Source organism: Miscanthus floridulus, chromosome 1, assembly GCF_019320115.1.
Source record: "Miscanthus floridulus cultivar M001 chromosome 1, ASM1932011v1, whole genome shotgun sequence".
NCBI classification, from domain to species: Eukaryota; Viridiplantae; Streptophyta; class Magnoliopsida; order Poales; family Poaceae; genus Miscanthus; species Miscanthus floridulus.
The window spans coordinates 79,736,697-79,759,124 of NC_089580.1; the positions used below are offsets into that span (position 1 = coordinate 79,736,697).

The 22,428-nt window shown below is 43.9% G+C and overlaps 1 protein-coding gene across 1 annotated transcript in view; it reads right to left on the bottom strand.

Annotated features, from left to right (window-relative positions):
• The window catches only part of LOC136459263 (uncharacterized), a 33,680-nt gene extending 11,773 nt beyond the window's left edge, over positions 1-21,907 (bottom strand). Inside the window, exons 1-4 of the mRNA XM_066459141.1 lie at positions 21,737-21,907; positions 21,544-21,616; positions 21,403-21,471; positions 21,276-21,330 (exon numbers count right to left, since the gene is read on the bottom strand). Coding sequence (XP_066315238.1) covers positions 21,276-21,330; positions 21,403-21,471; positions 21,544-21,616; positions 21,737-21,907 — 368 coding nt within the window. The remainder of the gene's footprint in view (positions 1-21,275; positions 21,331-21,402; positions 21,472-21,543; positions 21,617-21,736) is intronic.
• Between the last annotated feature and the right edge of the window lie 521 nt (positions 21,908-22,428).

Genomic DNA, 22,428 nt, shown 5'->3' on the forward strand with positions numbered 1-22,428 from the left:
GGGGGAACAGCCGATGAGAGGTTGGTGGATGCTAATTCAAGTGCCTGGGATAGTAGTTTAGCACCCAAAATAGACTGTGATGCAATACTTGATGGCTACAAAAGGGAATCAGATCAGAAATTAAATATTAATTTGAGAAGAGAGATCAGTTGATTTACCTGAGCAGCTGATGGTTTGATTCTACGGAATCTTTTCCCAGTGGAAGTTTTTTGAGTCCAGTGTTTGCCTAAACAACCGATTAAACAGCCACTAAATGGTAAATGGTGGTAAACTATTTTTTTAGGGGGTAAACGAAAATTAAACGGTTGACCGTTTAAACGGTCAAAAAAACATGGAAAAACGGTCTAAACGGAATGGAGATAAACTATATTAAACAGGCTAAACAGCTGTTTAAAGGGTTGTTTAGGCGAACACGAGATAAATCTAGTTCAGTTTTGTATGGTTAAATTTGTATACTTAAGTTTATTATATTTATAAATATGTACACTTGATATGTTACGTGCATAAATATCTATATTTGGTTCTTTTCACATGCATAAATATATATACATACCAAAATAATTGATTTTTACTCGGATAAATATGTATAAATGCTAGAATACTTGATTTTTTTACATGCACATATATAATTATATGTACTTTTTTTAAAAGTACAAAACCATTTAGACCGTTTAACTTCATTTAAACACTGTGTAAATAGCCTAAATGATGAACAAAGGGTGACCGTGTGAAGACCGTTTACCGTTTAGAAAAACATTGTTTGAGTCACACCTCTAGTTGCCTTACGTTTGGAGGACTGGTATGTAAGTATTGCTGGAGCTACTGGGGTCTTCATCAGCTTCTTTAAGATGGGTGCTGTAGATCCCATTCTTGAGGCTAGACATGGTGGATAGTATTCTATGGGATGCCCCTTCCTGTCCATGCTTGGGGGATCAAATTCAGTGTCCTCAAAAAGTTTGTTAGAACAGTTGGTAGGGGGATTTATTGAATAATTTTTCTAAAAAGGAATGGTAAGATACCTCACTGTTAGAAGCGAAATCTTCATCCAGAGCTATGTAGTTAGGATGGACTGACCCACAAAAGAGATGGGAGTGTCATTCTTGCCATCAGGAGTCAAACAAGTTGGAAGAGAAGGTGACTCTTGTCCTGTCATGCAAGCAAAAAGAAAGAAGATCTGATCCTAGTTGAAAGACTCTGGAGGCTTCCATTACTTCACTAATACCTTCTCTTGGCTTTAGTGAATTCTTGAAGAACAGTTGAGGAGGTAGCTAACCAAGGCCAAATTGACGGGCCACAAAACAAGGATTGTAGAATTCATAAGTTGGAACATTTTCTGGAAGAAAAGCACCGGTAGTCATTTAACCATGGCTATGGCGAAATTCAGCTGGCAAAACACAAGGTTTGATGATGCAACTGAAAATTGCTGCAGCTGTTTCATCTGAGCAGCCTGATTCAAACCAACATTTGACTGGCAGAACTAATTCATTGTCTTCATCTTCATCATAAGGCAGCCAAATCAAGATATTTGCATCAAATCCTCTCTAGAATTTCTTAAAGAGATGGCCTACATCTACAACAATTGTTATGGCTGATGTAGCCTCACCATAATTCATACACTATCGAATTCTTCCTTCTTTTCCTTTGTAATCTTCAGCAAAGTTGGAAGAAGGAAAGGTCAGATTTCTGAGATTGGGTCTTACAATCTTGTGCATATACAGGTTCAGCCATAGTTGTATCAACCACCAAGGGCCACTAATGGTATGCACTGGTTCGTTCTTCAACAACTGGATAGCTACCTGGTGCATCGGATGATAAGTAGACATAGCAGGTATTTTCCAAGAGGAAATTCATTACCAGCTGCTAGATGCTCTGCCAGGTATTTATGATTGAAAGTTAGACCACAAGATGATCCACAAAAGATGAATCTTTCTAGCCACATGTTCAAGAAAAAGCTACATGTTCCCTTTTGGCAACAGTTGATCTGTCTCCAATGTGGTTTAGAATGTAGCTTGCCCATCCTGTGCAGTTTGATATTTTAGCTAGTTTCTTGGATCCAGCACTTAAGAAGTTATAAGGTTCCATTAATCCTGTTATTCTAATGTCAGTCAATATATAAACATCGGCCAAAGTGATGGTCATTGGGTCATGACCGAAAACAAAAGCATTTAAGGTGTTGGACCAGAAGTAAGATGTAGAAATCAGAAGTGAATCATTCCTCTCCATTCCAGACTGTGAGAGTGTCAAGCATTGATTCAAGTCATAAATCTCCCAATCTCCAACCTTTTCCTCTGATACTCTACGAAACCAATCTCTCCATCCCTTATGTATTTTGGGCCAGTTTCTAAAGAGAGTTTTGGTGTTCTAGGACAAATCTACTACAAATTGTTTGAAGAGGATTTGGTTGGTTTCTTGACTGATAAAGTTAGATGGATCAGGGTCACCCATAGGCCCAAGACAACAGACATTGGGAACAATAGCCGATGGAATTAGAATTTTGTTCCTCATTTCCTAGAAACCAGATAGAATAAATTTGAGAAAGGAAATACAAGGTAATGGCTAATACTTGGAAGATGGGAACTTGAAAGCATACCTCAAGGATGTGGTCGCTGGTCGCCATCGCAGCCAAAATGGATCTAAATCTGAGGAAGGTTACTTGAATAACAGCTTGATAGAGCAGAGGATTTGCTAGGGTTAAGGCCTTGGTGATAGCGGCTTTGGTTGTTGAGGCTTGCTCGAGAAAGAAGGGAAAAGTGAATAGGCCAAGTGAGCTGGAAATAATAATGTTGGGGTATTATATAAAATTTGGGCCAAGAAATAAGGAGTCGAGCGTATATTTCAGAATAAATGGTTACGTCACAGTGAACAGGTAAATAGAAATTTTAGAATAAAATCATTTTTATCCCAAAATTGGGGGCATCTGTTTACACCAAAATTTGGAAAGAAGAAAGCGGGAACTCGAACCTTCTAAGATTGTATCATCAAGGAATCAATCAGATGTGAATCGATATCGGCTGGTTTTGAGGCAGTGTCAGAATCGACTATTTTATAGATGACGTCAGCAGATAAAGTCGATGGACTACGTACGGATGGCATCGGGGAAAAATATGTTAGACTCTACAAAAAGGAAAAGATTAGGGTCCAAGTTTTTTAGGAATATTTTCTTTTGTTCCAAGAATTGTAATGAGTCATATTTGAGTATGATTCATGTTTAGGTTCTGGGTATAAATATTGGACCCCAGTTATTGTAAAAAGAACACACACAATCAATCAATACAATTACTTTTTTGGCTTCACGCCAATCCTTAGGAGTTGTAGTACTGTAGATCTGGACGAGTTCTTCAACAAGCAAGGTTGCATGACCGATCGACCTCCGGCTTGTCTGTGAGTACCATCATGACTTGTATCATACTTGTAAAGCTACATCAGCTGATTGATCTTTTACGAGTATAATATAAGTTAGTTATCAATCTGTATCATTATTTGTAAGGCTACATCAGCTGATTGATCTCTTACAAATCATAATATAGATCAAAGTTATCGATCTTGTGTTGAACAACTTGTTGTTTAATACAATATCACCAGTTATCGAATCTGCTAAGATTAGTAAGATTTTCCTTGCTATTTTTGGCTGATTCACCAGTTGTTGATCTTGCTATAATTAATGTTCCATTAATTATAACAAATTACCGGATTGAGATAGAGATAGTTCGGCACCATATCATCACAATTGGTCGTCTTTTAGTCTAGTCACGCTTTGAATCTTATGATTGATGACTTGATTATGCTAGATCAGCTATTTTATCTCTATTCTAATCAAACATAGTGTGCATTCAAAGGCATGTTTCAATCCTAAATAAACTCACTAGTTAATGAGATCCAATCTAATGACACTACCATAGCTGCATCGATCCGATCGAACCTCACTGGTAAGACTTTGGGTTAGAGATTATCGATTAGTGGTTTTGTTCATGGTCGAGATATGTACTCTGTTTGTTTGCTATGCATGCATCGGCTATTTTAGCCAATTCACCTGTGCTTTCACATATATAGCACGCTTTCATGAGCCTATCAATATATAGATAGTTTTATGGATTCTTTGGCCTTAGTTTGTTATCATTATCATAGCTGCATCGATCCGGTCATACCTCACTATTGTTGGTAACAGGTTAGATTCAGAGCATTTGTAGATTCATTTGTACCAGATAGTCGATTTATTCGCATGTTATATCCCTTTTCGTTAAACTTATCGGCTCAATGCTTTACACTAGTTATATTCATATAGCTAATGATGTTACTTATATCTGAATGCATTGTACTTATTATCATAAATCAATCGTGACCCACGAGCATCACAGTCCCCAAATAGTCGATTTTTTCTCGTATCAGCTATTTAGTCGATTCCCCTATTTGGCTACTCCTAAAGCAGCATACTTCGAACTGTCTGGGCAACACCAGCATGTTCCACCCTAAACTTTCTCTCCTTATTAATTATAGGTCAAATTGACTGGCACATTTTTGGGATTTTTAGGATAGACTGGTCCTGTATTGAAGCCAAGCAGATCTCCGGGTTGACTCCGCTCTGATCGTTCCAGCTTGCAGTGTGTCAGGCACATCGCCACATTTTTGCGCTAACACAGCTCCCCTTATGAGTTGATTTATGGACATACCGCCATTCTTGGGAAATCAAAACTGGATCAAAACATGTTGCATTTCAAGAAGATTTGACAGCCGACAATTATAAAGTTCTTATGATGGATGATTTAGAAAATTTGAATCGTCATTGGTGAAAGCATCTAGGCCCCTAGTTGGGTTTTGGTGATTAATGACAATACGTGATTGCTGTGACTAACAAATGTTTTGCAGAGGCAATTAAGTTAGGTCACGGTAATGGAGATCGATTGGGCAATCATGGTGGTCATGCCCCTACGATGGAAATCATTTTGGTTTTCAAAGGATGGACGGCAAGGTTAAGGATGGACTAGTTCTAAGTGTCGTTTGGAGTTGAAGAGACACTTAGAGTAGTTTAGGACTTTGTTTTTCCTTTGGCCGTACTATTAAGGGGGGTATGGATAGGTAGCTTGACCTAAATGAGTCTAGTGAGTTAGGTGTGGTGAACACTTGCTAAATCTAGCACTAGGTAGCTCCAAAATAGCCCTTAGATCCAATGGAGCAAACTTCATTCACGTATGTTCGAGAGTTGGAAGTGAATGGAGGGTCAAATACTGACCAGACACTAGCTCCGGTGTGACCGGACGCTGGCTCAGGGTTCGATCAGTTCATTTGATCGAGATATTTTTGTTTGGTGCTACCGGACGCTGAGCGGTCAAGTCATCAGACACTGAGGGCCAACGTCCGGTCAATTCCAGTAAGGTTCCAGAGAGGGAAAATCATGACCGGACGCATCCGGTCAGTGCTGATCGGACGCTCGCCAACGTCCAGTCACACTATAAACACTGGAGTTTGGGGTGAACTGACCGGCGCATCCGGTCAACATGACCGAAGCATCCGGTCACCCCGCAGAGCCACATAACGGTTCATTTTTTAGCCCATGTTATAAATACTTCCTCCATTCGTGTGTGGGGGCACTTTTGCTCATTCCAATAGCTGAGAAACACCTTTGAGAGTGCCAAGAAGAGCAAGGTCCTAGTGAGGTAATTGAGATTTGATAATCCCAAAGAGAGCCCTCATTAGTGAGATCAAGAGTAGCAAAGTGTGCATCCACCCTTCTCATTAGGCTTGTCGTAGTCAAGTCAAAGTTCATGCTTGTTACTCTTGGTGATCACCATCACCTAGACGGCTTGGTGGTGATTGGAGAGCTTGGTGATCATCTGTAGGAGCTTGTGGATGACCCAACTCAAGTTGTAAGCGGTTGTGGGTGATTCACCGTGACGGAGTGTTGAAGAATCAACCCGTAGAGAGCACTTGATCCTTGCGCGGATCAAGGAGGAGCTACACCCTTGCGTGGGTGCTCCAACAAGGACTAGTGGAGAGTGGCGACTATCTGATACCTTGGCAAAACATCACCGTGTTCCTCCTCTCTTTACTTTGAGCATTTACTTTAAGCAATTCAATTCTTGTCTTTTACATTCCTAGAATTGCCATGCTAGAGTAGGATTAGAACCTGGGGTGCTAAACTTTTGTGCATTAGATTAATAGAAACACTTTCTAGGCACAAGGGGTTAATTGGGCTAACTATAGAGTTTAATTATTGCAAAGAAATTTAGAATTAGCCCAATTCACCCCCAACCTCTTGGGCATCTTGATCCTTTTAATTGGTATCAGAGCCTCATGCTCATATATTTAGGCTTAACCGCCTAGAGAAAGATGCTCACGGGGATGGACCTCCTCCTATCTTTGAGGGGGATGATTTTCCATATTAGAAAATTCACATGGAGGCGTACTTAGAAGCTCTAGATGTTGGAATACATAGAGCCGCCTCACAAGGCTTCCCAAAACCTCGAGATGCTACTAACCTACAACGTGATGAGCTGAATTATGAAAAATGAATGCAAAGGCTAGAAACACCATATTTAGAGTCCTTTGTAAAGATGTGTTCAACCGGGTGAGGAACCACAAAGACACCCATGCACTATGGTCGGATGTTTGTGCACTCCATGAGGGAACAAAGAGTGAGCATGAGGAACGCTATCATCTCGTCATGAAAAAGCTTAACTCTTTTGAAATGCTTCCTAAAGAATGTGCTAATGAAATGTATTCACATTTGAATATTCTTGTAGAGGAAGTCAATGGGCTTGGTCTAACTCAAATGCAACCATCCGATGTTGTAAGAAATATCTTGAGTGTCCTCCCCATTGACAAATATGGGCATATTGTGACCGTACTTCATCAAGGTGATCTTTCCACTGCTACACCGACACAAATCTTGGGAAAGATCAATGCTCATGAGATGTACATGCACATCACACCTCAAGATGGCTCATCCTCTAACAAGAAGAAAGAAAAGGACTTAGCATTCAAAGCTAGTCAAGAGAAGGGCAAAGCAAGGCTTGAGTATGAGAGCTCAAGTGATGATGAAGTTGATGATGCAAGCCTTGCTCTCATGGTGAGAAAAACTACCAAGATGCTAAAGAAGCTCAACAAGAGTGGCATCAAGTTTGATGGCAAGAAGAAGAAGTTCTTCACTAGCTCTAGAAGGAAGCCAATCTCCGAGATGGATTGCTACAATTGTGGTGAACTTGTCATCTAGCTCACCAATGCACAAAGCCCAAGAAAGACAAGTTCAAGAACAAGAACAAGGGCAAGAAAGATGACTCAAGTGATGAAGATGAGAAGAAGAAAGACAAACCATACAAGAAGAGAGATGGAAAAGAAGAAGGACTTCCACAAGAAGAAGAAGAGTGGAAAGGCATACATCGTCGGTGATTGGCTCATGGACATTGATTCATCTAGTGGCTCATCTGATGATGATAGTGACAATGAGAAGGTGGCCACCATTGTTATTGACTCTTCATCATCTTCACCGCCACCATCGCCATCATCCTCTACACACCTATGCCTTAAGGCCAAGGGTGAATGCAAGGTATCAAATGATGATGAGAGTAGTGGTGATGAACATGCTAGTAATAATGATAGCGATAGTGATGATGATGAATATGACTCACCTTCTTATGATGATCTTGTTAAATTACTAAATAAATACTCCAAGATCATTATAAAGACTAGAGCTAAGAATGACAAGCTAGAAGCAAAAAATGATTCTCTTTTAGCTAAATGTGATGTAGCCAAAAAGGCTAGTGTTGAGCTTAGAGAAGCAAATGAAGCTATGTCATCCAAACTCAAAGAGCTCAAATCTTCTAAGAAAGAGCTTAAAGATAAACTTGATAAACTTGAGAGGATGCATAAAGAGCTCATCACTAGCCATAATATGCTAAAAGATGAATATACTACTCTCAAGATTAATCATGATAATCTAGTTATTGCTCAAGAATATTTATTCAATGAGCCACATGATGCTACTAACAATGTTGTTAAGATTGATATAGCTACATCATATGATGATTTGATCATTGAGAGCGTTGAGCAAAGTTCTAGTAGCAAGGGCAAGCAAGTGGTTGAGGCCAATGATTATGATGAGTTTGTCAAGCTCAAGAATGACAATGAAAAGCTCAAGAAAGATCTTGAAGAACTCAAAACCACCAAGTCCATTGTGCTAGAAACTCTTGATCATGATGATGGATTGATACTTGAGAATGAGAAGCTCAAAGAAGAAAACAAGAAGCTCAAGGAAGAGAAAAACAATGATGCTCTTAAGGAAGAAAACAAGAAGCTCAAGTTGGAGAAAGAGCATCTCAAGATTGGATTGAGCAAGTTCACTAGAGGCAAGTATCTTCAAAGTGAGCTACTAATGAACACCGTCATGAAGATGGATAGAAGTGGCATTGGGTACATGGCAAACAAAGAGAAGAAGGCTCAAGCCCAACAACAACAAAAGCCAAAGCCAAAGAAGTGTTTTGAGTGTGGAAAAGAAGGCCACTTTGCTCATGAGTGCCAAACTCCACCACCACAACCCTTGCCCAAGCATGCTAGACCTTTTTCCTTCAATGCTCACTACATGCTTAGAAAGGACTCTAGTGAAAAGATGAAAGTCATGTTCTTAGGACCCCCCAACAAGAATAGGCCTAAGAAAATTTGGGTTACTAAGTCACTTGTTGAGAAGGTGAAGGGCTGTCGACAGAATATGCTTGGCAGTCCACCGAGGGGTATCCCACAATGGTAGATTTGTCGGTGGGGGTGCACATAATCAGGAATCGAATGGTGACACAAGGCACAGAGATAGCGATTTAGACAGGTTCGGGCCATCTGACCGACATAATACCCTACATCCTATGTCTTTGGTGTATTGTATTGAGATGTAGTAGATAGATCTTCGTGTATCTTGTCCGCTAGGGGACCCCTGCCTCTCCTTATATAGTCTGGAGGGACAGGGTTACAAGTAAAGTAGCCTATTTGGTACTATACAATAGCTTGCGGTGCACGCCGAGCAGCGTCGTGCACGCCTTGATCTTGTGGGCTGGGCCACCTCTGATGGTGCGGCCCAAGTCTTGTCTTGAGGATACCGAGGGCCATACCCCCCATAGCTAGTCCCTGAGCCTGATAGTAGGTGACATAGTCACGTGGTGCTAGGGTCAGAAAGTAGAAGACCAGCTAAGCAGGTAGCCAGTCCCCAGGCGTAGCCTTGAGATGAGAACAAGCACATTCACCGCAAGGTGAAGTGTGCCCACTTAGTCCCCGAGCCTACTAGAAGATGAAGAATGAATCTTGTAGCAGGGTCAAAGAAAAAGAAGTCTAAAAGCTTGACGACGTCGTCTGACATGCGCGTATCAAGACCCCAGGCGTGCTGCCCAAGATCAGCACCTTGATCCAAATAGCATGGAGTAGCTTGATAGCACACCGACGAGACGTATCAAGATCCGAGCACCGAGGGAGCACTGAGGAGTGAGGAGTCCTCGGCATTGCTAGCGATGTCTGAGCACCAAGGAGCGAGGAGTCCCTAGTGTCGCTGGCGATGACTGAGCACCGAGGAGCGAGGAGTCCCTAGCATCACTAGCGATGTCCGAGCACTGAGAAGCGAGGAGTCCTCGGTGTTGCTCGCGATGACTAAGCACCGAGGAGCGAGGAGTCCCCGACGTCGTTGGCGATGTCTGAGCACCGAGGAGCGAGGAGTTCCCGACGTCGCCAGCGATGACCAAGCACCGAGGAGCGACAAGTCCTCGGTATCGCTAGCGATGTTCAAGCACCGAGGAGCGAGGAGTCCCCGGCGTAGGCGGCGATGTCCAAGCACCAAGGAGTCTCCGACGTAGGCGGCAATGTCCAAGCACCAAAGAGCGAGGAGTCCCCGATGTAGGCAACGATGTCCAAGCACCGAAGAGCAAGGAGTCCCTGGCGTAGCTGGCGATATCCGAGTATCGAAGACCGAGGAGTCCCCGGCATTGCTGGCAATGTTTGAGCACCAAGGAGTCCCTGGCGTAGCTGGCGAGGTCTGAGCACTGAGGAGTCCTCGGGCGTAGCTGGCGATGTCCGAGCACCGAGGAGTTCCCAGCATAGGCGGCGAGGTTCGAGCACCGAGGAGTCCCCAGCGTAGGTGGTGAGGTCCGAGCACTGAGGAGTCCCCAGCGTAGCTGGCGACGTCCAAGCACCGAGGAGTCCCCGGCGTAGGCGGTGAGGTCCAAACATCGACGTAGCTGACGACATCCGTGCAGTGAAGTGTGCCCACTTAGTCCTCGAGCACAAAGTATCCGTGCGCCGAGGAGTAACTGGCATAGCTAGCAATGAAGCACGAGCGACGAACAGTCTGGTCAACTGGTCGGTGGCGAAGTGAGCATTGAGTAGAAGCGATCGGTGAATAGTTTGATCAACTGGTCGGCGATGGAGTCCATGAACCAAGCGGTCCTACCAGTTGATCGGTGGAGAAGTCTGAACACTAGGTGGTCCGATCACCTGGATGATGACCCTATAATACAAACATGTAGAATGGGTAGTACATGATGTAAAAATAAATGAACTCTGGAGAAAAATCAGCAATGGTAATGAAATAATGTATGCAACTTGGTGATATGTTGGTGTGAACACTTAGTGTTATTCTGAAGATGTATTTATATTTAATATAGACCGCCCGACCAGTTAGTGTGTAGCTGAGTCTCTAGCCCTAGCTAGCCCATAGTCCATAACGTCGAGTGCGGAGCCCGTGCACGTGTAGGAGGAACAGGCGTGACCAAGGAGCCACTGCCGACCACCCATAACATAGAGCATGGAGCCCATAGCACGTGTAGGGAGGAGCCAGAGACAGGGCCATCTCTAGAGGCGTCCGAGCATCAATGCACTGTTCGGGGGTTCAGAAAATCTTTTGGAGAGCAAATATGGAGAAAATAGTTCAGAGAAACATTATGGCGATATACGAAGATCGGAGAATATTTAGAAGAATATTAAAGCATGACTTAGCTTTAGACAGAGTGTCTGGTCAACGACATATGGTGTTATCTGGTTGGCGTTGACGGTGAGCACCTGATGGGCGGTGAGTTGTCGGTGAAGATGACCTTGGAGGTGGTTCCGAGATCGGATCTGCTGTCGCGAGGGCTGGTTTAGCCAGCGATGAATCGTCGTCATGGATCGGCATGGATCTCTATGAGATTGATGATGAGAACGCGCTGTTGATTTGAGGTCCATCTAGCTCACCATGGATCAAGCACACACCCCTACCTGGCGCGCCAACTATCAACAAAATATGCTTGGCAGTCCACCGAGGGGTATCCTGCAATGGTAGATTTGTCAGTGGGGGTGCACGTAATCAGGAACCGGATGGTGACACAAGGCACAGAGACAGCGATTTAGATAGGTTCGGGCTGTCTGATCGACGTAATGCCCTATGTCCTGTGTCTTTGGTGTATTGTATTGAGATGTAGTAGACAGATCTTCATGTATCTTGTCTGCTAGGGGACCCCTGCCTCTCCTTATATAGTCTGGAGGGACAGGGTTTCAAGTAAAGTAGCCTATTTGGTACTATACAATAGCTTGCGGTGCACGCCGAGCAACGTCGTGCATGCCTTGATCTTGTGGGCCAGGCCACCTCTGATGGTGGGCCCATGTCTTGTCTTGAGGATACCGGGGGCCATACCCCCCACAAGGGCCCCCAACAAGTTTGGGTTCCTAAAGCTTGATCTCTTGTGTGTAGGTGAACTACAAGACATGTGGAAGTCATTGGGTTATTGATAGTGGTTGCACACAACATATGACTAGTGATTCTCATATGTTCACCTCACTAGATGAAGAAGTAGATGGACAAGAAAGAATCACATTTGGAGATAACTCAAAGGGCAAGGTTAAAGGATTGGGCAAAGTGGCAATATCAAATGATCATTCTATCTCAAATGTGCTATATGTTGCTTCATTGAGCTTCAACTTGCTATCCGTTGGACAATTGTGTGATCTTGGCTTTCAATGCTTGTTCACCGAGAAGGAAGTTGTTGTATCTAAGAAGGATGATGATCAAGTGATATTCAAAGGATTTAGATACAACAACCTATATCTAGTGGACTTCACCTCCAAAGATGCAAATTTGAAGACTTGCCTTTTCACCAAAACAACACTTGGGTGGCTATGGCATAGAAGACTTGCTCATGTTGGGATGAGCTCACTCAAGAAGCTAATGAAGAATGATTTGGTGAGAGGGTTGAAGGATGTGAAGTTTGAGAAGGACAAGCTTTGTAGTGCATGTCAAGCCAGCAAGCAAGTTGCAAATACTCATCCAACCAAAGCTTTCATGTCAACCACAAGAGTGCTAGAACTCCTTCACATGGGCTTATTTGGGCCAACAACATACAAGAGTTTGGGAGCAAATCTTTATTGTCTTGTGATTGTTGATGACTATTCAAGATATACATGGGTATTCTTCCTTCATGACAAATCCAAAGTTGCATTATGCTTCAAGAAGTTTGCCAAGAGAGCACAAAATGAATTTGAAGTGAAGCTCAAGAAGATAAGAAGTGACAATGGGAAGGAATTTGACAACACAAACATAGAGGCCTATTGTGATGAAGTTTTAATCAAACATGAGGTCTCCGCAACATATACTCCTCAATAAAATGGTGTATTTGAGAGGAAGAACCGGGCATTGATCACTCTTACAAGAACAATGCTTGACGAGTACAACACCCCCGAAGCTCTATGGGCGGAAGCTATCAACACCGCATGCTATGCATCTAACCGCCTATTCCTTCAAAAGTTCCTTGGCAAGACACCATATGAGTTGCTCAATGGGAAGAAGCCGGATGTCTCCTTCTTTAGGGTGTTTGGTTGCAAATGCTACATCTACAAGAAGCAGCAACACCTAGGGAAGTTTCAAAGACGTTGTAATATTGGTTTTCTTGTTGGTTACTCATCAAAGTCCAAAGTATATAGAGTATTTAATCATGCCACCGGCTTGGTTGAAGAAACATATGATGTGGAATTTGATGAATCTAACGGCTCCCAAGGAGCACATGAGAATCTTGATGATGTAGGTGATGAACCATTGAGAGAGGCTATGAAGAACATTCTAGTTGGAGACATCAAGCCTAAAGATGATGAAGATGATGTACAAGCGATTGATCCACCTTCTTCATCAAGTGTGCCACAAGATGATGATAAGGATGGGAGAGTAGAAAATGAAGATACTCATGTCTCCCATGATCAAATGGTGGCACAAGCACAAGATGTTGATGCTCCACAACCTCCTCATCAAGTGGCCAATAGAACAAATACACCTCTACTACAAGATCATCCACAATATCTCATCATAGGGAGTCCATCAAAGGGAGTAATGACTCGCTCACAAAAACTTGCTTCATTTATTGCTCATCACTCATTTGTCTCTTGCTGTGAGCCTACCAAGGTATAAGAAGCTCTTCAAGATCCGGATTCGATAAATGCCATGCATGAAGAGTTGAACAATTTCACCCACAATGAAGTTTGGACTCTTGAAGAGCAGCCAAAAGGTGCAAGAGTCATTGAAACAAAGTGGGTGTTCCACAACAAGCAAAATGATCAAGGCGTAGTTGTGAGGAACATGGCAAGACTAGTTGCAAAGGGGTTCTCTCAAGTTGAAGGATTGAATTTTGGAGAGACCTTTGCACCAGTTGCAAGACTAGAAGTGATTCGTATCCTCCTTGCATATGCATCACATCATGAAATGAAACTATATCAAATGGATGTGAAAAATGCATTTTTAAATGGCTTTATTAATGAACTAGTCTATGTTGATCAACCTCCCGGGTTTGAAGACCCTACATATCCTAATCATGTTTATAGGTTGTCCAAGGCATTATATGGGCTTAAGCAAGCCCTAAGAGCTTGGTATGAGCACCTTCAGGACTTCCTTATTGAGAAGGGCTTCACCATCGGGAAGGTTGACACCACACTATTCACCAAGAATCTTGATGGGCACATCTTCATTTATCAAATGTATGTTGATGATATCATCTTTGGATCATCAAATGAAGATTCTTGCAAACGGTTTGGTGAATTAATGTCAAAGGAGTTCGAGATGTCAATGATTGGAGAGCTTACATTCTTTCTTGGTTTTCAAATCAAACAAATGAGAGAAGGGATTTTCATCTCTCAAGAGAAATATACAAATGATCTTCTCAAGAGATTCAAGATGGATGCATGTAAGCCAATTAAGACACCAATGCCAACTAATGGACATTTCAACCTAGATAAGGGAGGTAACACGGTTGATCAAACTATCTACCGCTCTATGATTGATAGCTTGTTATATTTAACCGCATCTAGGCCCGACATCATGTTTAGTGTGTGTATGTGTGCAAGATTTCAAGCTAATCCTAAGGAAACTCATTTAATTGCCGTAAAAAGAATCCTTAGGTATCTTAAGCACACACCAAGCATTGGCCTTTGGTATCCCAAAGGAGCTATATTTGAGTTAGTTGGCTATTCTGATTTGGATTATGCCGGTTGCAAAGTTGATAGAAAAAGCACATCCGGAGGGTGCCATTTGCTTGGTAGATCACTTGTGTCTTGGTCCTCCAAGAAGCAAAATAGTGTGGCTTTGTCCACCGCCGAAGCGGAATACATTGCCATGGGTGCTTGTTGTGCACAAATACTTTACATGAAACAAACTTTGCTAGACTATGGTGTAGTTCTAGATAAAGTACCTCTTTTGTGCAACAATGAAAGTGCGGTAAAACTTGTAAATAATCTAGTTCAACACTCTTGCACCAAGCACATAGATATCCGCCATCACTTTCTTAGAGATCATGTTGCTAAAAATGATATATCCTTAGAAGGTGTAAGGACCGAGGATCAATTGACGGATATCTTCACTAAACCGCTAGATGAGGCAACATTTTGTAGATTGCGGAATGAGCTCAATGTTCTTGATTTTAGCAACTTTACTAAAAGATGAGCTTGTGTTGTCCCTTGCATTGCATTGTAATATACAACATATTTAATTTTTGGTAATGCATATAGGGCTTGTCTAACATGGTTAAGATAACCGCCGTAAAGCGTGTGTAGAAGCTTAACCTTGGATCAAACTTGACAAGCAACTAGATTTACTTTCAAGTATTGCATTGCATATGCATGAATGTTGTTTTGTCATTTATCTTCAATTACCCTCTTATTGCCTATTTTCTTAAAAAGAATTATAGCCTAAGGCAAAATATTTTCAAAAATTTGAGGGTTTGAGAGAGGTCACTCACATAAGTTCCAATTGGTGTTTATTTGGATTTTATTGGAGTTGGGACTTGATTGGGAATAGGCAGCACGAAGGACTTTGAAATTTCGCTAGAAAAGGAGTGACCGGACGCTGCACCAGACTCTAATGTCTAGTGTTCGGTTAGTTCATAGGAGGTGAACTCGCTACGAAGGAGTGACCGGACGCTGGAACAGTGTTCTCCTAGCATCCGGTCAGATGGTGGCTCTACGTCTGGTCAATCGAAGACAATGAAGACTGCTTGCATCGGACTCTGGCTATGTCTGGTCGGTGTCCACCGAACGCGTTCGGTCATGTGGACCTTACTAGAATCGACCGGACGCTGGGTGGTAGCCTCCGGTCGCTGCCACCGGAGCGTTTGGTCAGTAGAAAACATGCGGCACCTAGATTCTTTCTCCATTTCCTTTTCTACTCCACGGGGGACCCCCGTATAGTCCAAGCACGTGTTGACCTAATCTTTATTCTCGCTGTGCCATCTTCCCCGAGCTGCCGCATCACGCCATAGCCTCTGGATTCACCACCGTACCCCTGCCCATGCCGTCGACGCCTCCGCACCGCACCTCCATGCGCCGCTCACGCCACCATGCTCGTGTGGCCTACGCCGTCGCGCCGCACCTCCACGCCACCGCCACCGATGCCACCGCACCACACCTTCATGCGCCGCCACCACTAACCCCGTCGCGCCGTACCTCCACGCGCTGCCGCCGCTGCCTCCGCGCGCCGCCGCCTCCGCGTGCCGCCGCCACCAACGCTGCCAAGCTACCTAGCTTTATAGCCGAGCTCTTGCGGCCGAGCCGCCATGCTCTAGCACCAGTGCCCCATGCCTCTGCTTCATGGCCGTTTTCTTGCTGCATTGCAACCCAAGCCCTAGCCGACCCGGTGGTTCCCCGCGTGTCGCTTCTTTTCTCATTGGATCGCTGGTTCATCAAGTAGCAAGCCCTTGATTCAATTTCATACCTAATTGCTTGCTTTCTTAGTGTTTCATATCTCTAGATGAATAATTAAGATTATCTATATATCCTATCTATTCTATCGTGCAGCGAGTCGGTGTCGTTGAGGTCATACTTGCAGTTGTCAGTCAACTCAGGGCCAAGCTCGCGAGTATGGATCGAGGCCAAGCCTCAAAAGTGACAGTTGGTAGTTGTTCTTTTCTGATCCAACCGATGGTTCGCATCAAGAATGTTGGAGGTGGTCCTGGTGATGAGGATCCAAGGCGTCCGCCTTGCTTGCCTATAGATCCAAAAGGCAAGGCGACAAAGAAGCTAGCAACAAAGAAGCGCAAGTATCTAGATGTAGATACAGCTAGAGCAGCTATAGTTGCAGAGGCTGTAGAGCGTGCCGAGAGAGGAGGTGCTCATAGTGGAGTCTGGATCATAGATCAGCTTTCACCAGAAGCGATGGCTACACTTGAGTAGGTTGAGCGCCTTCATGGTGCTCCACCTAGGACTCTCATGATTGGAGGATGGCATGTTGCCATTGATGAGGGTTAGCCTCAGGGGGAGTCACAGCAGCAGGAGTCACAGGTAGTAGACCAAACTCTAGAGGGATAGTAGGCATAGGAGATAGAGCAGACACCTCAGCCATAGCTTCGCTGCTCTAGTCATACCCGTGTTCCAGTCATACTGAGGGCAGATACACAGCGGAGGGGTTCTCGTCCATTGCCCAAACCACTGGGTCCACTTCCAGTGACTCATCTAGATCTAAGGGCCACCACGGCCAAGCAGGTGCAGCAGCTCCGATTTGTGGAGTTTGAGCAGTGGTTTCCATCGAGGCAAGATGAGCGTGCATCAGAGGGCTTCAACACACCACTGTAGGAGGATTTCTATAATGCATATCTTAACAGTGGAGCTATTTTCAGATCTCAAAGGGTGTGCAACATAGAGTCTATTGTTGCAACAGCTAGAGAGCACATTCGCCCCTACCTTTCTTACCTACCAGGGTTGATAGATTTACTTGGATAGATAGGATTGTATGTTCCATCTTGGGTCCGTCAGTTCTATGCTTCTCTCTAGATTGACCCGCAGCATAGATTCATACACTTTGCATTCAGTGGCAGAGATTACAGGCTGACGAGCACCAGGGTCAGAGAGATACTCAGGCTTCAGAAGCAGCCCATCCGACTACAAGAGGTTTGCTATGGACAGATAGCGCCCCCAGACATCCTTATGGTGGGATGGTGCCCCCTACAGATCTAGTCTGCCACTGCTTTATAGAGCCATTCGATGAGGGGTTGAGCAGGACACCTATTGATCTTACTCCTACTGCTAGAGTGCTTGATGTCATTATGAGGAGGACACTGCTTCTGAGGATGGGGTATCGCGAGAGCTTGACTCGCATCTAGTTGTGGCTACTGAACTGTCTGATGCAGCAGACAATATTTGATATTTGGGATCTCCTTCTATTAGATATGGAGGACACTATTGCTGAGGGGTTCAAAGGTCACCGACAGTTACCCTATGCCCACTAGATCATGTTTCTTATTCATAGGGCAGTTATAGTGAGGCCGCCTAAGATGCTAGCTGAGTATAGTGGTGCTACGACAGAGTTCCCTACATATAACCTGACTTAGATGATCCACCATAGTACACCGACTGCACCTAGCTAGCCACGCCGTCGTCTAGAGGTGCTAGAGACTACAGCCCAGTAGGATAATACTATCAGGGGCATAGCAGCTATAGAGGAGGAGTAGTTGGATGCTCAGTAGGAGGGGATGGTCGAGAGTGACCCCAGTGACAGCTCAGATGAGGACTACCACAAGATACCTCAGATGCCTCCTTGATGACATGATCATGAGGCCGGTAGCTCCAGTTTAGCTCCATCTGCACCACAGACTGACCCTGCTCTACTTGCCATACTTGAGCGGATGAGGCAGGATCAGGCTCGCTAGGCTCAGGAGACCACCACCACGTTTGCACAGTTCTAGGCTCGACAGGATGAGTTTCAGCGACAGCAGCAAGCCATACAGGAGCAGCAGCAGGCTATGCATCAGCAGCAACTCCTCATGCAGCAACAGCTCCTTGGATTTATGCAACATGTAGTGACAGCTATTGGGGTTCCACCGCCACAGCCTTCACCCTAGCTTGGTCAGCCTGCCACCACTTCTATAACTCCAGTATTACAGCCTAGTGGGCTTCAGAGTTAGGGATAGCCACTAGCATAGTTTGCTTCACCTACAGAGCAGATGTCCTAGTAGTTTGCTTTGCCCATGATAGCCCCATAGTTCACACCTCTCCAGATAGGCTTTACATCGGCTCAGACTTTTTCGCTGCTAGTGCTAGATACTATAGTGTCCAGGAGCCTTGGTGCATCCTTCAGTGAGTTGACAGGGCAGCCTACTCCCCCATATTTGCATGTCCCAGGTCCTTCTATCGTTGCACCTATTACCGGGACTACAGAGACGCTCCCTTCGTTAGTGGCATCATCAGAGCCAGCTGCTTTAGTCATACCTGCATAGTCTACAGCAGCTCCAGTTGTTGATATGACCTAGACCGCTTCAGCGTTGCTTCCAGCTATAGAGGGTCAGACAGCTCAGAGCTCGGGTTCAGATGATGATGGCACTCAGTTCTAGCTTGCTCCTCATACCTCAGCGCCCGACTCGTCTACTGTAGCCCCACCGACCGACCCTTAGGTTTTGGTGTTTGACGCAAAAGGGGGAGAGGGATCGAGTATGCTAGACTTAGGGGGACCGACTTAGGGGGGAGCTTAGTTTACTTAGACTATCTATTATATTTGGTTTTTATGTGTGATACACTATTATGCATTCGTTGTGTGTTTACTTTTATGAATTAAACTTTTTATATGATAGTGATATCTATGTGATTGTGATACATGACATGTGTGCTCTCTACTTTGTATTATTTACATGTCATATCAGTTGTGCTAAGCTCATTTGCTCTTGCTTCCGTGTTTTACTCCGATACGAATGAGCTTTGTTACTTGTACTCATGCTTATTTCATATCTTTTGAGTACATTATGTTGGCTTGGGTCATATAAGCTTGCCTAACTTTTTTTGTTCTTATTGTCAAAAGCTTATATGAACCAAGCTTGTTAAAAACCTCATCTCTTTCACATACTTGAGGTAGTATTGTCATCAATCACAAAAAAAGGAGGAGATTGAAAGCATCTAGGCCCCTAGTTGGGTTTTGGTGATTAATGACAATACGTGATTACTGTGACTAACGTATGTTTTGCAGAGGCAATTAAGTTAGGTCACGGTAATGGAGATCGATTGGGCAATCATGGTGGTCATGCCTCTACGATGGAAATCGTTTCGGTTTTTAAAGGATGGACAACAAGGTTAAGGATGGACTAGTTCTAAGTGTCATTTGGAGTTGAAGAGACACTTAGAGTAGTTTAGGACTTTGTTTTCCTTTGATCGTACTATTAAGGGGGGTATGGACGGGTAGCTTGACCTAGATGAGTCTAGTGAGTTAGGTATGGTGTACACTTGCTAAATCTAGCACTAGGTAGCCCCAAAATAGTCCTTAGATCCAATGGAGCAAACTTTATTCACGTACGTTCGAGAGTTGGAAGTGAATGAAGGGTCAAATACTGACTGAACGCTGGCTCAGGGTCCGGTCAGTTCATTTGACCGAGATATTTTCATCTGGTGCGACCGGACGCTGAGAGGTCAAGTGAGCGGACACTGAGGGCCAGCGTCAGGTCGACTCTAGTAAGGTTCCAGAGGCAAAATTGTGACCGGACGCGTCTGGTCAGTGCTGACCGGATGCTGGCCAGCGTCCGATCACACTGTAAACACTAGAGTTCGAGGTGAACTGACCGGCGCGTCTGGTCAACATGACCAGAGCGTCTGGTCACCCCGCAGAGGCACATAACGGTTTATTTTTCAGCCTATGTTATAAATACTTCCTCCATTCGTGTGTGAGGCACTTTTACTCATTCCAACAACTAAGAAACACCTTTAAGAGTGCCAAGAAGAGCAAGGTCCTAGTGAGGTGATTAAGATTTAAGAATCTCAAAGAAAGCCCTCATTAGTGAGATCAAGAGTAGCAAAGTGTGCATCCACCCTTCTCATTAGGCTTGTCGTGGTCAAGTGAGAGTTCGTGCTTGTTACTCTTGGTGATCACCATCACCTAGACGGCTTAGTGGTGATTGGAGAGCTTGGTGATCATCCGGAGGAGCTTGTGGATGACCCAACTCAAGTCGTAAGCGGTTGTGGGTGATTCACCGTGATGGAGTGTCGAAGAATCAACCCGTAGAGAGCACTTGATCCTTGCGTGGATCAAGAAAAAGCTACATCCTTGCGCGGGTGCTCCAACGAGGACTAGTGGAGAGTGACGACTCTCCGATACCTCGGTAAAATATCGTCGTGTTCCTCCTTCTCTCTTTACTTTGAGCAATTCAATTCTTGTCTTTTACATTCCTAGAATTACCATGCTAGAGTAGGATTGGAACCTAGGGTGCTAAACTTTTGTGCGTTAGATCAATAGAAATACTTTCTAGGCACAAAGGGTTAATTGGGCTAACCGTAGAGTTTAATTATTGCAAAGAAATTTAGAATTAGCCCAATTCACTTCCCTCTTGAGCATCTTGATCCTTTCGATCAGCTACGTGCTTTGCAAAACCTTTTAAGAAATATTACCCAAATGTTTGGGTTGATACATGAAAAACGGCCGATTAAGTTGCCATCGGCTCTAATAGCCGATACTGAAAAGTATCGCCTCTAGAACAAAAAACCGAGTAATTCTGCATTAACCTAAGGGAGTAAAAGCCAATGCGATATGCATCGCCTATAGTGCAAAAACACAAAAAATTACAAGTCCTGCAAATTTTGATTCATGAAGATGTCAGTTGTGCACACAGGATTAACTTGAGAGGACGTCAATAGATCACGCGAGATCAATTCTAACAAGACATTTCACACAAGTTCAGACAAGAGATGAACATGACGGAGTTCTTGAACAGAAAAATTAACTGGGCTTTTGTCAGCATTCCCAGTGTCCTCTTCTTCTTGATCACCAATTAGCTAGATAACAAATGGTCAATGAAGCAATTGAGTGAATTGGGTTCTGGAAGGAATTATTATACCTGAGTGGTTGATGTGTCCTGGGAGCCCTGCTCATGATGATTCTCCAGACAAAATCTACAAGGGATCAGATTTAATTATTTATACTTGGCAAATTAGGTACGAGTGAGGCCAGTTTTCAAGAAATACCTCGGTTCCTCCCAGTGATGAAGTTTGTGGATTTTGTCCTGTTTCCTCCATATTTGGTGAGGGATTGGCCTAACGGTGAGAAATCAGTTAGTGAAAAGTCAGATTATTGACAGAAAAAAAGTGCAACCACAATAACAGCACCAGCCAAAGTTGATAAGCGCTGATCATTGGCTGTTTCTTCAGCAGTAGCCGATGATCCTATTGCTCCAAAGGCCTGGGCCAGCAAGTTTGCCGTGCGGTTTATTAGTAAAGTATTGGCAATTGTTGGCTACAAGGATAAATAAAGTTAACAAGTGCAGTAAATGATTATCAAAGAAATGTTTTGAAGACTTACTTGGGTAGCCGATGATGATGCTGTGAGATCTTTTCGCGCTTTCTTGCGTGAAATAACCTTTGTGGATTGGCCCTTGGGAGCTTTGCGTTTAGAGGTTGGAGCTGGCGGAGTCACAATAGGGCCAGCTTGCATTTTTAGAACGGCCTTCAGAGTAGGTGCTTGGCATTGCATCCTTGGATTTGGACACCAAATGACATTTGATTGGCCGGTTACTCCTGCTGATTGTTGGAGGAGTAGAATCGAGATCTTGCAAGTAATGTGATGATAAGCATTGCATTGGCTATACTGAAAAACGAGTTATGAATACAGGCAGAATGTCTACCTCATTGTCAGGTTGAAAGTTGGGATCCAGGGACTGGCAGAAAGGTGTGACTGAGCTGCAGAACAAATGTTGAGCCCATTCTTGCCACCAAACATTGAATAGATTCGAGGAGAAAGGACCACATTTCCATCCCTCGGCATTGATTTGAGGTAAAGCTTCTTCAAACTGCCAAATCCCTAGGAATTCCCATGGCTGAGTTACAGCTTCCCTCGGCCTTAGTTTATTTGCAAAAAATAGCCCCCGGGGCAGCTGTCCAAAACCAAGTTCACGGGCAGCAATGGATGAATTATAAAATTCATAAGACGTTGGTGGCTTTTCTCGACCATGCTTGAATTCTACATGGAGCAACCCTGGTTTGACTATACATTAG